This window comes from Nelumbo lutea, chromosome 3, assembly GCF_056320005.1.
Source record: "Nelumbo lutea isolate HS-2025 chromosome 3, American lotus-T2T, whole genome shotgun sequence".
In the NCBI taxonomy this organism is placed as follows: domain Eukaryota; kingdom Viridiplantae; phylum Streptophyta; class Magnoliopsida; order Proteales; family Nelumbonaceae; genus Nelumbo; species Nelumbo lutea.
This window is the reverse complement of record NC_142686.1, coordinates 8,147,565-8,163,979: the sequence shown is the minus strand read 5'-3', so window position 1 is coordinate 8,163,979 and position 16,415 is coordinate 8,147,565. Positions and strand designations below refer to the sequence as shown.

The 16,415-nt window shown below is 39.7% G+C and overlaps 1 protein-coding gene and 1 long non-coding RNA gene across 2 annotated transcripts; both read right to left on the bottom strand.

The window, feature by feature from the left end:
- Positions 1–6,892: 6,892 nt before the first annotated feature.
- Positions 6,893–8,873, bottom strand: LOC148862721 (uncharacterized). The gene has a single exon (XM_088975450.1). It carries the CDS (start codon positions 8,631–8,633, stop codon positions 7,158–7,160), a length of 1,476 nt encoding a protein of 491 aa, XP_088831576.1. The 5' UTR covers positions 8,634–8,873; the 3' UTR covers positions 6,893–7,157.
- A 2,206-nt stretch (positions 8,874–11,079) lies between these two features.
- LOC148862720 (uncharacterized) lies at positions 11,080–13,210 on the bottom strand. The gene is made up of 2 exons (XR_016109427.1): positions 12,361–13,210; positions 11,080–12,252 (listed from the first exon to the last, which is right to left on the bottom strand). It is a non-coding gene; the product is annotated as an uncharacterized LOC148862720 (long non-coding RNA).
- Positions 13,211–16,415: the final 3,205 nt, after the last annotated feature.

Sequence of the window (16,415 nt, the reverse complement as noted above, 5' to 3'; positions counted from 1 at the left end):
TAAAAACCCCCTAGTTTTTTTTATTTTTTTTTCTAGTGGGTGTTTGGTATTATATTAATTATGTAATAGCTGATTAAGTGTTTTAATAGAGGTATAAGAGGGGTGCAAAAACTCTTGGTGAAAGAAGGCTGGCTATGCAAAAACTGCTAGGACTTGTAAGAATGTAGCGAGCACTTGTTCAGTTTCCTTTGATTGAACTTTTGGCTCAGTTTGGAAGCAATACAGATGCAAATATGTACAGCGTAAATATATATAAAATAACACAAAATATAAGGTTTTGCACTCTATATATTTGCATTTGTACTCCTTCCAAACTCAGTCTTTATACAGAAATCTCAATTCATCAACGGAAAAAATGGGTCAAAACTGAATATATGAAGGCCATTACCCATTGTTGGTTCCATCTATCTTGGATCTTGGGAGGGGTAGACTTGACATGGACCTAACTTTTGGCATTTTAAGTACAAAGTGGCTGCCCTCAGACTTAAATCCATTTTCTTATGCCTGCCAGCTTGAGATTTTATCATTACATCAAAAATTAAATATGGAAAGGTACATTGTTAATATAATGTGAGCTACATCAAAAAGGTTTAAGTTGAATTGATGTATATGGATGTTCCGGTTGATCCTAAAGAATAAATGGTTTATTTCCCTTGAATACATTGACCTCTGAAATAACTTGATTATAAGAAAGGAAATGGCTTGACAGATGCTACTTGAGACTTGAGAGGACCTAATGCATTAAAAATGAAGGATGCATCTCATATTGTAATTGTGGTGCCAAAATGGTTTTCTATCCATGAAGAAGTGAGATGTAAATTCCCACAATAGAATTAATAAACGATGGGAATAGATGCTGCAGGTGTAGCCATGCATCATGGGAAAGAGGTGGCTCCTTATTTGTGGATTTGCAAAGAAAGCACATACTTGAAATGAGATTCAACCCCACCAACCAAATCATAAACTAGCCTCTGAATCAGCAAACCAAATACACTGATCTTCAAAGATGTGAGAAGGTAATTAGCTTTCTGGAGTTGGTATCCCATGTGCAATCTGTTGGGGTATTTGGAGAGAATTGAAGGGAATAGAAGACTGAGTGCAAAAGTAGGAATATTGAAAGAAAATGTAAAGATATTAGAGGTATGGTAGTGGACAGGGTTATTGAATGTTCTTCCAGGATTTCATCAGGGGTGGACAGATGAGACTATAAACTTCCAATCTTAACCCCAATTTTGCTGAGGAGAATCAAAAGCCTCAAAATGACCTTTCTTCTCTTTACCCATTTGGTACATCTAAAGTTCCTACAGCGCAAGGAACAAAACAGAAAAAAGAACAGAGCAAGACACCAAAAAGAAACAGACTATGGCGGCTTCAAGGAACACAGCAAGAATCAGCCCCCAGCAAAGGTAGCAACCAAGCTGGAGGGGAGGGAATTCCAGGAAGAGTCAACACCAGAAGAACCTAGCTTTAGAGACTAGGCGATGAGCAGCTAAATTACTTTGTCCCATGACAAAAGAAAACTTAGAAGTTTGAAATCAATGGCTGAAAATATCAACCAACAGCAGGCTGGCAATCATAAGACTGAAAATATCAGCTAATAGCAGCTGAATTACGGAACCGAAGATTTCGGTTTTTCAATAATTCAGTTTCTGTTCTTTTTCTTCTCACAAGTTCAGTTTTTAAAATTGTAGTTTATTCAATATTCCATTTGGTTTTTTATTTTTTAATGAAATAATAAAGTGGGTAATCCTAGACGAGTAGTCTGGATTATTATATATGACGTCCTTCATTTAGATTGCTTTACATTGTCAATTAATTTGTTGTTTGGTGAGTTGTGTGATCGCGCGCGCATGCGCTTACTTTAATACAACTTTTCGTTTTCTGAAATCTCAGGGGCGAGGGAGTGAGAAGAGTGGGTAGGAAAGGAAGAAAAATGGGAGTGAAGCAGCAGAGGTCATCTCATCATCGACGATTGCTTTTGTGGCTGATGACTTTGATTTCTTGGAACTAACTGCAACTCAATTTCGTGTCGGTCAGACACGCTCGCTCAGACCCAGATACGCCAATTGCTCCGAGATGAAACCAACCACTAACCTGCAGTGGGGAACTGCAGAGTGGGAAGTTTATCATTCTCTTGGCTCTTTTCAATGAAGCATCGTGCGGCTTTCATGTTAGTCAGTCCATATAATCTCCATAAGACCCAAGAATTAACATAGCAATGCCTCACTTCCGTAGCTTTGGCCTTTGAATTTGTTGGGGAATTAGTAGATCAGAATGCTTATCAATCTGATCTTTTTTTTTTAATCCCGTTCCCAGAGCCAGAGGACACAAATACACAATTCTTATCAACGAAAATTTTGCTTCAATTAATCTGACAGTTTTTGTAAAACTATCAATACTAAACCAAAGATGGTGCAAGAAATTTATTGCTCTACTTTTTTTTTTTTTTTTTTAAGGTTGTGTTTGGAAATGATGCAAATAAGTGTAAATGCAAATGTTTAGAGTGTAAAAAGGTTCATATAAATTGTAAAGTTGGGTCAGTTTTTCACTGACAAATTTACCTTACCAAACATACTTTTTAGCAGTAATGGATGCAAACATGAATTTCAATAAAGCATATGTTTTTTTTTTTTAACAAAGCCCACTTGAATGCAAATTTACTTCTTTTTTATTAATGCACTTTTACATCTTATTATCAATGTAAATATGCATTGATTTGTCAATGCATAAATGTAGTGTTGTCAAACACAAGCAAAAATAAACCAAAGTGCAAATTTACCATGAACCGGAATTTACACTCCATTTGCATCGTTTCCAAACACAGCCTAAAGTTATGCCCCTAAATCTCATTTTGTAACTTGTATTATTTCAATCTTGTATTATTTCAATCAAAAATGTTTTTTTGAATATTCTTTATATATATATATATATATATATATATATATATATATATATATATATATATATATATATATATATATATATTCTGATGTAACCGTTTCCGGTCATGTATCATTTTTTCGTGATGTGTCAATATTTTGGCTAAGTACCTCCTCACCTCGTCTGCTCCCATGTGGTCAGTGACTCAAAGGCTAAAATGGAGCTCCTTGGTGGCGAGAGTGGCGAACTGCCTGGTGTCGAGCTACCTATTGGCGAGCTACCTAGTAGCGAGCTGCCTAGTAGCGGGCTACCTAGTGGCGAACTACCTAGTGCCAAGCTGCCTTGATGAGCTGCCTGGAGGTGAGCTTCCTTAATGAACTGCCTAGTGGTGAATTACCTTAATGAGCTGCTTGGTGGTGAACTATCTTGATGAGCTGCTTGGTGGTGAGCTACCTTGATGAGCTGCCTAGTGGTGAGATACCTTGATGAACTGCTTGGTGGTGAACTACTTTGATGAGCTGCTTGGAGGTGAGCTACATTGAGCTCTATTGCTCTTTTAGAGGCCTGCAAGGAACCAAATGTCAGAGGAGCTGGGGTGGCTAACCCAGCGAGGTCACTCCGATGGCTAAGTTAGTACTTAGTAAAGAGAGCTTGGAGAATGATATTAGAGAATGAGAGATCTAGAGAGCATGGGTTACCACATCTTCTTTCAGCCTCTTTTCGCATACCTTTGCCCCTGGGGGGTGAGGTCTTTATATACAGGAGTCCTCGTGGGTTAAGTGGAACAGTTCCTGAATCCCAACTGTGATGGGACTGGCTTGCGTGTTAGGTGGATGAAATGCCATCAAACGGTAAAATTGTCCCTTCTTGTCAGAATCGGGGAATGGGTGAGCTAATAAAGTCGTTACAAGTCACAATCCTGTAAAATGCGGGACACGATGGTGAGCTCCTCGAGGTTGTCAGGTTGGTGCCTGTGTCAGGCCGCCAACTCGTGCCAGGGCCAGGTCACGCTAGGGTCAAGCTGCCAGCTCGTTCCAAGGCCAGGCTGCTAGCGCGTGTCAAGGCTAGACTGTCAGCTCGTGCCTATGCCAGGCCGTGTCTGTGGGACACCATCATCTTAGCAAAGACAAGTTGTTGCCAAAGTAGTCCCGAGTGTCACCTAGTTGTTCTGAGTTGCCAAGCTACAAGATGGTGGGATACCTGTGGCAAGCTCGAGCTGTCTAGCTGTCAAGGGGCTGCACTTAATTGGCATGAGGTGCCAGGTGTCATAATGTCATTGGAGGGCCAAATCCGCCCTCATCATATTCTAATTTTGTAAAAAAAATACAAAAAATAAAGCAAAAAAAAATCATATTTTGGTGAGGTTCTCCGAAAGAATAATAGCAATCAAAAGAAAATGTTATCAGAGATGTCTGATAAGCTTTTGAGAAGTAGTTGTGGTCACATGTTAGTGCTCATTTGGGAGGGATTTTTGACTTTGTGAAGTGGGCCCCACTCAATCAGCCTATAAGTGACATTTTTAGCCAAACAAAAAAAAGAAAGAAAATGGCTTTCCCATGAAGTTACTCTTTTCTTTTTCTTTTTTGAGTGTGGCTTTCACAAAGCAGAGCTTAATGAAAGCCACTCAACCAAAGCTTCAGCTGTGTGTCAACAATTGTCAAACGGGTAAGAGGGCTTCAGCGTTGATTGAGTTGTGTTTGAGTCTCTCCAAGTGCAGCGGCTGGAACCTTTCTTGCAAGGCGCTGCCTAAAAGCCTCTTCCAAATGGGCACTAAACATAAATTCCTACTGGAGAACAATTAATTTTTATGAAGATTTATAAATACCCAGCTGCCCATATCAGTGATCATATCCCTCATTTTCATTTTGAATCCACTTGAAATTCAGTCTGGCCCTGGCCGTTGGTTTGGACACTTAATTTACCAACATTATTCAACAACCATAGTTTCAACGCTACGTTCAAATACAAGTGAACTTATTGATATACTAGCACTGTGGCTCCAAGAAGAAGACGGTGCAGCACAATTAACAGTCGACTGGCAAACCGACAAGGTAGGGACATTGTGGCTGCTTTGAAAGTCTGAACATTGAATCGAGTTCATGGCTTTCCGATTCCCTTACAGCTTTGCTTTCTTAAAGAGAAATGATTCCATTTCATCTTGTGTACAACATACATTTTTGCATTATTCACTTTTATTTATATTTTCTGTTTTGTTTTGGATGGGGATCTTAAGTTAGATTTTAATTTGGTGGTGGCTGGTGGGTCATCTCATATTCTCATCATGGAATAGGAATATTACTCCAAAATCTTGTTATTTTAAGATCTGCTGGTAGGTATCGATGCCCCATTGACCACGTAATTAATATAAAAAAAAAAATACAGATATGAGAGTTTTCTTCCTTTCTGCAATTAAACAACTCTCCAGAATGAGAGCAAAGGTACAAGGCCATTTTCAGCGTTGTAAGGTCAATTTTGGAGTTTGTATTGGTCAGTTGATTTTCACAAAATCAAAAAGAGAAAGAAGAAATGGATACATCTAATCAACTCAGAAATTATTAGCAAGTGAAATGGTTCCATCCTCTCCCAAATTCCACTATTAACACTGATTTTTGACCAAGCCAGGCTCCGGTCCGAGGCACTACCACCAAGGCCTTGTTCAATTTTATTTGCATGGGTGAATGTATTATACAAATGTTTACTAGGTAAAATTTATCCTGATAAATATGCTTTAAGCGTTCTTTGTACGCTAACAGTTACACAGGTAAAGAGATAGGTGAGAAGGAGAGAGCGCTTACCAATGTGATTCTGTGGCTAAGTGACTTGCCCATCTCGAGGGAGGGTATCAATTCACTGAGTGATCAACCTTCTGACTGACTAACCAACTTACCCCCACTAAATTCGAGTTCAAATCAGCCCCTGCAAAACATCGCCCCACAACATCTCACAGCAAAGTCCCACCGTGTATTGGAAACATCTCGTGATGATACATCATCATTTCTAGTACTATCATCAGGAGATGTTGCCCGCGGGGATGTGCTGTGGGATGTTATGGGGTGCCGTCATGCCAAGGGCTGATTTAATCTCACTAAATACCGGAAAATGAACGAGGCCTAAATATAATTACATATTTACATTTCAATAATTAGCATCACCAACTTACCCCTGCTAAATACCGGAAAATGAACGAGGAGGCCTAAAGATAATTACATGTTTACATCTCAATAATTAGCAATATCGATCACTGGCTTGTGGCAATATGGCTGGCATCTCAATTATTGCAAGTTTGCTGTGACAAAACAACAGAAGTGACATTGCTTGAGAGGGAGGGAGTGGGAGAGGGCGAGAGGCTTTGAAGCTGACGATATTGCAAAATATTTTGAATTATCTGCACATTCTGAGATTTAAATTCTCATACACTCTAAACAAAGTTGTCTGTTTATTTTGGCATGATGACCAATCCAATTTACCCACTGGCACGACTGAGTGAACTCCAGGGCATAAATTACTGAAAGCAGCAGAAACTACAGTCTGTAACTGGCAATGGCTGGTAATGTCCATTATTTTTTGCTTGGTTGTAAGGTACATAGGAAAGTACTTCCCGCCCTCAGACATTAAATAGTAAATTTGACTCTAATTACTAATTTTCTAAAAGTAGTTCCAAGCAAGTTGATACTTGATAGGGGAATAAAAAGGAATAAAAGTATATGTTCGTGGATTAAATTAGGTCTGGGTCTGGGTATTAGGATGACAGAACAAATGAATGGCCCAGAAGAATAGATAATTCTAGAACCAAAATTTGCAATATGAAGTTTTAGATTACAAAGTCTGACATGTATAATCATATTTGAACTGGAAAGAGAAATTGCAAAGCAGGTTGAATAAGTTGAGACAAGCTTTTAGTTCTTATCAAATGGAGCAGAAGTGCTTACTGCTTCGGAACTATCTGTAGAATTCTTAAACTCTGAAGAATGAAAGGACAAAAACAAAAAAAAAAAAAACAGAACAACAGAAATTATATGTATACAACATTTTCCCCTTTCAATGACATTCAAGGTTCATGACTGATACAATAAATATGCGTTGAATAGCATACACAATAACTGATTTATCATGATTATTAACAAAGCGTAGGATAACTATAGATAAATATTATTCATGGCTTAAACAACAGAAACATCTGCATTCAACTCCACAGAGAGTGGAGGGTTATATACATGAACCTATTTCTTTTTGAATCCTCACATATGATGAATTGGTTCTCTTCATCAATTCAACCATTAACTGACAATTTCAATGAATTTCTGGGATGCCGAAACCTTAGCAACGGCAGAGAGCTTGCTTTCTTCAACCCGAACCCGCCTTAATCTGGGGGAGTTCAAAACAAAGAGCTCTACTGCCTCAACCCCAATCCCATAACACTGTAGAATGTCCAGATTCTCCAAAAGTTTGCATATTTTGAGCATGGAAACCAGTGTGGCATTTGTGAGCCTTCTGCATCCTCTTAGCTTGATATCAACCAGATTTTTACAGGAGACGAGCATGGAAACAAATTCCTTATCGACCAACATCTCGTTATAAGACAAATCCAATTTCTTAAGCTCACTTAGGTTCTGGGCCAAAGTGGTTAGTAACCCAGGTTCTCTTTCAATTACGTCGCAGTTAATGAGGGCCAATTCTTCAAGTCCACTGCTCACCGCCGTTCCCAGTGTCTTGAGTCCTTCACCTGTCACAAGGCAACAACTTTGGAGTCGAAGGCTCACAATACACCGGAAATTCTCTGCAACAGCAGAGAGGTGGTCGTTATCGAGGTCAAGAGGTAAACGCAGGTCAAGCCTCTGCAAGGTAGAGCTGCATCGACTTATAAAATGGTGGAGACCATCCCTGCTACCCCCATCATATAAAAGGAGAGAGTTCAGAGACCCGCCGTGCTCAGCTAACCGTAATAAGACCCCATCCGCGATAGTCCTACAAGTTCTGAGCTCCAATTCTTGAAGACCCGGCAAACAACTTACAAAGGAAGAAAACGAGGCGCCGTCGCCGGTACCTTCACAGCTTCGCAACTGTAGCCTCCGAAGCTTCGTGCATCTCTTCCACAGCCAGCCCATCCCGCGATCACCGGCACCAATTCCCGACAAGCAGAGAAATTCCAATGGCAATTCCACTTCAGACGATGGCTGAGAGGAAGGGACTCCGTCGCCATAATCGGAGTCAAATTTTAGAGTGGAGAAGTCATTGGAATTAGCGCCGCCGCAATCAACAACGGAGAGCTCTTTGAGAGAGGGAAAAGAGGTGAGCCAGCGGAAGCAGAAGGGCCTAAAAGAGGAGATGCTGAGAGAAGTGAGGTGTTTGCAGGAGGACGAGAGAGAAACGAGAGCAGAGGGCGAAACCGGTCCAGCTAGGAACCGAAGATGACGGAGATTACGACAATTGGAAGCCACAGAAAGAAGGTGGTGATCCCAAAACAAGGAGGCCCCACTAGGCGCTTCTGCTTCGGCATCCGGGGTCAGTGAGGAGAGAGGGGTGGAGTGATCGGGGATGACGGTAAGGGAAGTGAGACGAGGGTAGCACGAGAGTAAAGAAGAGAAGGAGGGGACAAAAGAAGGATGGGTAGGCAAGCGGACGGACAGGGAAGACTTGGAGGTGCGGTGGAGGAATAGCCACCGTTTGCAGACGAGGGGGACGGCGGAGGAGGTGGATGGCGGGAGGCGCTGAAATATTTCTTGAACGAGTTCATCACAAAGTAAATTATCCATCAATCTGTTGCTCTCTGTCCCCAACCGCCTCGTCCTTTTTACTGGATAACACAGTATAGATTATGAATATGAGTAGGAGGATAACAGAACAGAACAGACTTGAATGGAGATGGAAGAAAAGGAATCAAATTTAATTGGATTATAAGATAGTTGAGAGAAAATCCAGGAGCCTTTTCTCCTTCACACAGAAGGTCTCGATGGAAAGAAGGAAAGGAAAGCAAAGGTCTGGATTCTGGAAGAGGAAAATGAACCAAAGCAATGAAATACACTAGTGAAAAATGGGTCCCACGCGAACTTCCACGTGTATCTTCACCTTTCAGCATTTATTGGAGTTACATAACCGTAAGATTTGCAGCATCTGTGTAAAATATGTATGCATAACACATTAACACTGTCACCTGAGGGTCAAATCTAATCCAACATGAGTTGTTGAAACCCAAATTCCAACCTTAATTATGAAAGGAAAATTTTTCAATAATTTGGGGCTAGTGCCATTTTAGTCTCCGAATTTTAAAATACGATAATTCAGTATTAGAACAATCTAGTGACTAAGTGGTATATGAAAAAAATATGAATGCCTTTTTAGTATTATTTAATTTTTTTTATCAATCATTTAAATATTGACAAAAAATTAATAGTCTTCAATTTTTGCCTCTTCTATTTAAGAAAGTTGGAATCACCAAAATGCCTAATCAAACATGACCCCAATTTTTTTGAATGGAAAACGCAAAAATTTGGGATTGTTAGTTTTTTGTCAATATTTTTATGATTGATAAAAAAATTAAATAATACTTAAAAAACATATATATATTTTTCAAATGTCACTTAATGACTAATTAACAGATAGTGATCGATAAATATTGGATTGTCACATTTTAAAATTTTAAATATTAAGTTATCATATTTTAAAGTTTGGAGACCAAAATGACACTAAGCCCAAAATACAGGATACTAATCAGAAATTTTCCCTAAATAAAATTTCGGTGAATTAATTTATTTTTTTTATTGAAATATTTTCATTTCTTAAACTTAAATGACTGGATTGACCAAGTAGTATTATCTGAGGATGGTTGGCTTCACGTCCAAACCAACTAATATGTACTGATTGACCAGCTAATCAACCAGTACATATACTTAACAGATACCCATGCTTATATCACATTAGAATTAGAAAATGGTTAACTAATTAAAAGTATAGGTTATATATACATTTATATACCTCTATGCTATGTAAAACAGATGCTTATCTTGAGCTCTGTAGATTAACAAAAGCTAAATCTAAATATTATATACCAATTACATAGACACGTGTGTATAGTATATATACGTCTATATAATATATATCTTTACACTAAATTTAAATACACATACATATGAAATTCTATGCACAAATATATATTTATATGAAATTTCCCCAATCCCTACTTTGAGAGGTGTTGGATTCGTTCTGGTTTCTAATAGAGCGGTTAGAGCTGAACCTTTGTGCAGAGTTCACATCCTATGAACCCGTGGGTTCACAAAAGCGTGAACCCTCCAATCAAAAACACCCATGTCAATATGTTTAAAATTCACTAATTTAACGGATATTTGACTGTAAGCTGAAAGAGTCCGATTGACCGGGCGCAAAAGGACAAAAAGAGCTAAGAACAAAGAAATAGCTGGGCTTGGTTAGATTCTGAATCCAAAGAAATGGGTAATGAAGAACCACCCACAGAACGCACCAGGTTGATTTCATGCTGCCATCGGTGGCTTTCGCGTTCAGGAGATCGCTGGTCGCCGGTGGATGCTTCTGGGCTAGGGCTTGCCTGTCGTTTACTGAACAGAAAAACCACAATGCGGTACTTCTAAGAGCAACGAAACATGGCCTCTAGTGTCAAATGCCTTGAGGAAATACTCATCAAGCTCTTTAATAATATCAACGAGATCTTTACTGTTCTTCGAGACCACCATGGCAAGCTCGCTTTTGGTATCCTTTGAATACACATTGACAACAAAAGGTGGAGAAGCTACGCTGGCCCCAACTGTAGGAGCAGGGACCTCGTATAAAGTTGTGGTGGCTTCCCATTCCTCTTCAATGGCGGATCTTGACGAAGAGGGAGCAAATGAGTCCCAAAAATCCCAACTTGAAGGTGGTGGTGGAGGAGGTAGAGCGGGAGATCAGTGATGGAAGTCTAGTTATCAGAACTCGGGCTCATAGGCAGTGGTGGAGGCGGCAGAGTCGGCGGTGGCAGTGGTGGTGAGAGGAGAATAAAAGGCAGGTGGTGTTGGGGATCGTGGTGACAGTGGAGATTGGCGTTTCGGCGTGTCAGAGATACCTCAACACTCTCGCATTAACAAATACGTCTTTTGAGTTCACTCTGAATACTTTGTGCTTACTCGGCATTAGCAAACTGAAGCATTGCAGAACCAGAGCCTCCGAGGGATCGAAGATATATAGTATGTGCTGCAGAGAAGGCTTGTTTGCCATTCACAAACTGTTCCATTATCTTCTTCAAGCCCTGTAACACGAAACCATTTCTTCTTTCTCCACTCTTGATTAACAACAACCCATCTTCTTCTTCTTCTTTACACCCCCATTTTAAACCAAAAAAAAATTGCTATATGGTTAACTTTTTAGTCAAATTTGCAATTGAGTTTTCCATTCTCGTCGTTATTTCTCTCTCAAGGTTAGACAGAAATTAATGCTTGTTTCTTTTAAACCTTTTACGGGATATCTTAAATCTGAAATCAAAAGATAACGGTGTGAAATGGAACAGAATCAGCATAATGGTTCTTGGCAAGAACGGATCAACGGGTCCCGACAGTCCATCCCGTGTGCCGGAGATTCGAGAGGTTGAAAATACGATGGGCTTTATGCGAGACTGGTTCTTCAGCAAAAGAAGTTGAGCAACTCCTTGGAAGGGCTGGCAAAAGGATCCCCGGTAAAGTCAGGTTCGTCGGTGGAGTTTTGTTGTCGGAATTTTTGGTGACACCAGAAGACGTAAAGGATCTGAGCTATCACAGCAACGAAGGCGAGGGCGAATACGACGATGAGTCCGATTGCAAGGTGGCTTAGACCGCTCATCTCCAGCAGCAGTAGTCTGGTTCAATCTCGGGCATCAGCTGATTCAGAAACTGGTCGAGGTCTGATTTAAAGTGGAACTGGCAGACCATAGCATTACCGACTGTAGCCGGTAATCAGCTCCGGACCAACCAACGGACACAATAAAGGGATTTTCAGTTTTTCTTGGAAACGTTGGCCACGTCCACACCATCCGGCATGGATCCATGATAGACGATTCCGGTGCCACCTTTTCGGATGATGTTCTCTTTTTTCAAGCATTCGACCGTTTCTACCTTGAAATCGAGCTTCTGAAACGGGGTCAGTTTCCAAACTTTTGATTCACGGCATTTTTTCTGGTAGCTTTAAAGCTGCAGCGACAAGGCCTAACAAAACAAATACGCGGCATTCGCCTCCCGTGTTTGACCAGCCCGCATTGGCTTCATTCCCTGCAAACCAAGCACCTAGGCCGTCGTCTTCAGATGCCAGACCGGTGTCGCCTGCGTTTCTACCACTGCCTCCTCTATTACTATCACCCAGCTGCTGCTGATTATCGCCGGTACCGATCATTCTGCTCACCTGTCAAGAGTTTATATAAAGCCGAAATGATTCAAAGGTAGAAACCAAAAGAAGCGTTGAGATTCCTATCGATCAGATGGCTTAGATAGAAAAAGGAACGAAACGAACCTGCTCTTAGGTTTTGTCCACCCTGGCAATGGCCGTGTCGGCAATGTTTGAGACGATATCCCTCATGACCTGCATTTTCGTTTGCTTTAACAGACGATCAAAGATTAATTAGAAAATCGGTATCTGATTTCAGAAAGAAAGAGGTCGTCATGTATGTCGGACCAAGCGCGACGTGTCCCCGCTTTATATTATAAAGGGTTTGTAGGAGAGGGATGGACTGTCGGGACCCATTGATCCATTGAGATGGTTGGCATTAATACAAGACGATGAACAGTGCTATGATATTTTTTCAAAAAAGTTATTTTATAAAAGTATTATTTTTATTGATATTGGGGGCAACAAGGTTGTAAATATAAGGCTAATAGAATAATAGATGTATATCGATGCTTTTTTTTGTGTTTTATTTATTTATTTTTTAAACCGATTCAGAATAACTATTTAAGGCCTGAATCCTGACTAGCCTCTGAATCATGGCCTAACCCGTTACCCTCCTTATAGGGACGTATCGAAAAGGCCCAGATACAATACGCATTAACCGAAAACACGAGCGATTTGCTCTCTTTGTCTGGTGAGGGTCTTCTGGGTGCACTGTCTTTTCGTTTGTTCTTCTCTACGAGCCTGATTAAGAACATTTCTGTAATCGACTAGTTCTGAGTTAGGAACTTTCCCTGTTATATGTGATTTTTTTTTACCCGGTTCAACGGACACTTTCACCTAACGGGTAAAGGGCTATTAGCATTAGTAAATTTTGAACACGCCGACATGAGCGTTTCTTATTGGCGGGTTCATACTTCCCGTGAACCCCTTTGTGCAGATGCTGCTTTCGGGAATCCTCCTATGTGAGGAGCAGATCCGGTCTCTCTCTATAGCGGCCTGTGAGCATTTTATTTAATAAAGAAATTATTTTTTAGGCATTTTGCACGAGAGCCCTCAACCGTCTGATCTGCATAAGAGCTCCCGTGGATGGTGGACCCACAATGCAAGTCATAATCTTCAAATCGAATAAAGTATTTCCTCACCGAATTCACATCGGCGCGCCACGGTACACTCATGCACGCTGAGATGTACATGTGGGGCGTCGATGTGAATGAATGTCGGACAAGCAGCTTGTCCACGTATCTGGTTAAAGCAGAAGGCCATACACTTCATTGCCACGTGGGAAGCGAATAAAACTTGACATTGAAGGTTAGATGATCACAATTGATATGACATCCACCTTTCAATTCATCTTCCCATCTTTGGCATGTCGTCGTCACCTGTCATCATCAATCACTACTCCTTTTTCTACATTATTTATATTTATTGAAACCGAAAGAAAGATATTCCCTCAACGACCGTTTATTTTAAGTGGAGATGGCGGAGGAGTAGAGTACGTCAACAATTTGTTAACAGGGACGGCGACCCAATTTGGACCTTAAATCCTGCTGCTATACGCAAAAGGAAACTGAGGAGTTTGACGGAGGAGCGGGGCATAATCTCTCCTACAAGCAAAAGAATCTGGGATCCTTCCATCTTCCTCCTCGTCCCACAATTCTCACTTTAGTCGTGGAGGAGGAATGCCACTACAAAGTACGAATTTCATTTTTCTATTTGGAAAGATAAAAGGGGATAATATGTGCCATCTCCACGTCTTACCTCAACGCTCACTTGGATCTCCACCTCTCATTTCTCATACGCGTACTTGTTTATATTTTAAATTCAATTATTAAAAATATAATAAATCTCAATAAAAGCCCTTTAAGGTCATTTTCTCTAATGCAATCCTTCTTAAACCCCCTTCCACATTACATCCCTCATTTCTTTATATCTCTCTAAACCCCTTTTGATTCTCCCTAATAAGGCAGGGTACAAATTATTAGATGGGTTCAACAACCCAAGACCAACCCTAAATATAGACCTTAGATTGGATTCAAATTAATGTCAAAATACAAATCTAACCAAATTTCTATTCAAACTCATTATTCATTGCATGAATTGTCTTGCTATGTATCTTACAAGAAAAAAAATAAAACAATATTTGTCTTGCTAGCATAGTTATTGGCATACCTTTATTAGCCAAGAAAGTAACATCTATTTAAACTCTTATTAACAATCGTATTTAAACTCCCGTGTTTAAAGCCTATTGACACCCAACTCCTGTTTTAGAACCTAACTAAACTCTTGAAAAAGGATTCAAGTCTAAATTGCTTGCAAGATAGGGAAAAGCCCTTATCACTAGAAATCCTATACTACAAGAACACATTTAGATTATTATTGTTTTAAAATCCAAGGATATTAAGATAATACAATATATAAGAAAAAATATTGGGGTTTTTATAATTCAGTCCACCTCAGAAATCTGAGCCCCACTGTACAGGTGGGATGAATCCTAGCTGTGTGTCAATACTAAATCCATGGCCAGAATGCGGTTTATAGGGGAGCTACTAATAGACTAGAAGGGGACTGTAATTTCAGATTTCTGAGGTGGACAGCAGTCTACTTATCCCAAAAATATATGCTTTTATTATGTGGTTTATATTTAATATTTACCCATGTTTAGAAAACCAGACCAGACTAATTGAACCATGACCTAGGGCCCTGGTGGTCATACCCCAATAACCGTTTTACTATAAACCTAATGAAAACTGGCTGACCGGTCAATTTAACCAAAAAACCGATGAACTGGTGCCAATTTCGTGAAACCTCTCAGGCCATTAAACACTTGAAATTTTAAAATGTGCCTTACTTCAACACACACTTATTTTAAAGAGAATGTAAATTAAGAGACTTGAACCTTGATCATTTGCTTTAAATTTTAAAAAATTTGTCATCCATCCATCATATTTAAGTATATTAAAAATTATAAAATATATTATATAATAATATTTATATAACCTATATTATATATACATATATATCACACCATCACAGTTTGGCCTCTGATTCGGCCCTGGTTGGCTCTCTGTACATTGGTATTTACAGTAATTTGAGTCAGATTTAATATTGTTGATGTATTTACAGGTTCCCCAACACAATGTGCATATTTCATGCCTATTCAAAGTGAATCCCAGTACATATGCATTAAAATTGCATTTCCAATACTATTAGGTAGCTTTGAGCCGTGAAATCCCACATACATCAAGGCAATGCACTTACGCAAGTGTAATCTGTACTTCACATCTTTGATATATTATGAAGGAATTCACATTTGCACCCCACAAACGCCCCATATATCCCAACCATGTATTGGGAACATTTCCCACTGGCAACTTTGGAAGATGTTCCCAATGCATGCTGAGATATGCATATGGGGCACCGTCTGTAGGGCACAGATGTGATCTCATTACCAACATGGTTTTTGGTATCATGGTCATTTTTATCACGACTTGTTTGTATTTGACTGATGCATTGAAAATCAGGAGTGTTGGATTCTGCACATAACCCAAGGATAATTTGTTTATTTTTGTTTATTCCAACTAGACATTAGACCTATTCATGGTTCGGGCTCGGGCCAGACTTTTACTCATCATTAATGGAAATACGCTGGGCCCGAACCCGAGCCCGACCCTGATAAAAAGCCCGAAACCCAACCTAATAAAAAAATTACAATTTTCCTTATTCAAATTAGAATTAAAAATTCAGATGGTTTTTTTTCCTATTTAAATGAACAATGGGCCTACAAGATGGTTTTACGTTTTAAAACATAGTTTTATATTCTTAAATCAAAAAATTTATTCAAATGGACATAATCACATTACCCATTTTAAGTCTAATTTTAGGTCAGGCCGGGCTCGGGCCGGGCTATTTTGACAAAACCTGAGCCCGGCTCGAATTTATTGCAGGCCGGGCTTTTTGGCTCAAGTTTAAGCCCATGGGCCTATAAACATGTTCAAGCCCATCCGGGAGCCAGGCCAGGCCGGCCCGTCGGGCCACCCGGCCCATGAATAGGTCTAATAGGCACCATTAGAAACAACAACACAAATACAACCATTTTGCTTAGAACAATCCAACCAAAAAAATAATAATATTAGTTAAGGATAAAATGCATATATAGTGCTGATGTAGTGCACTAGTAC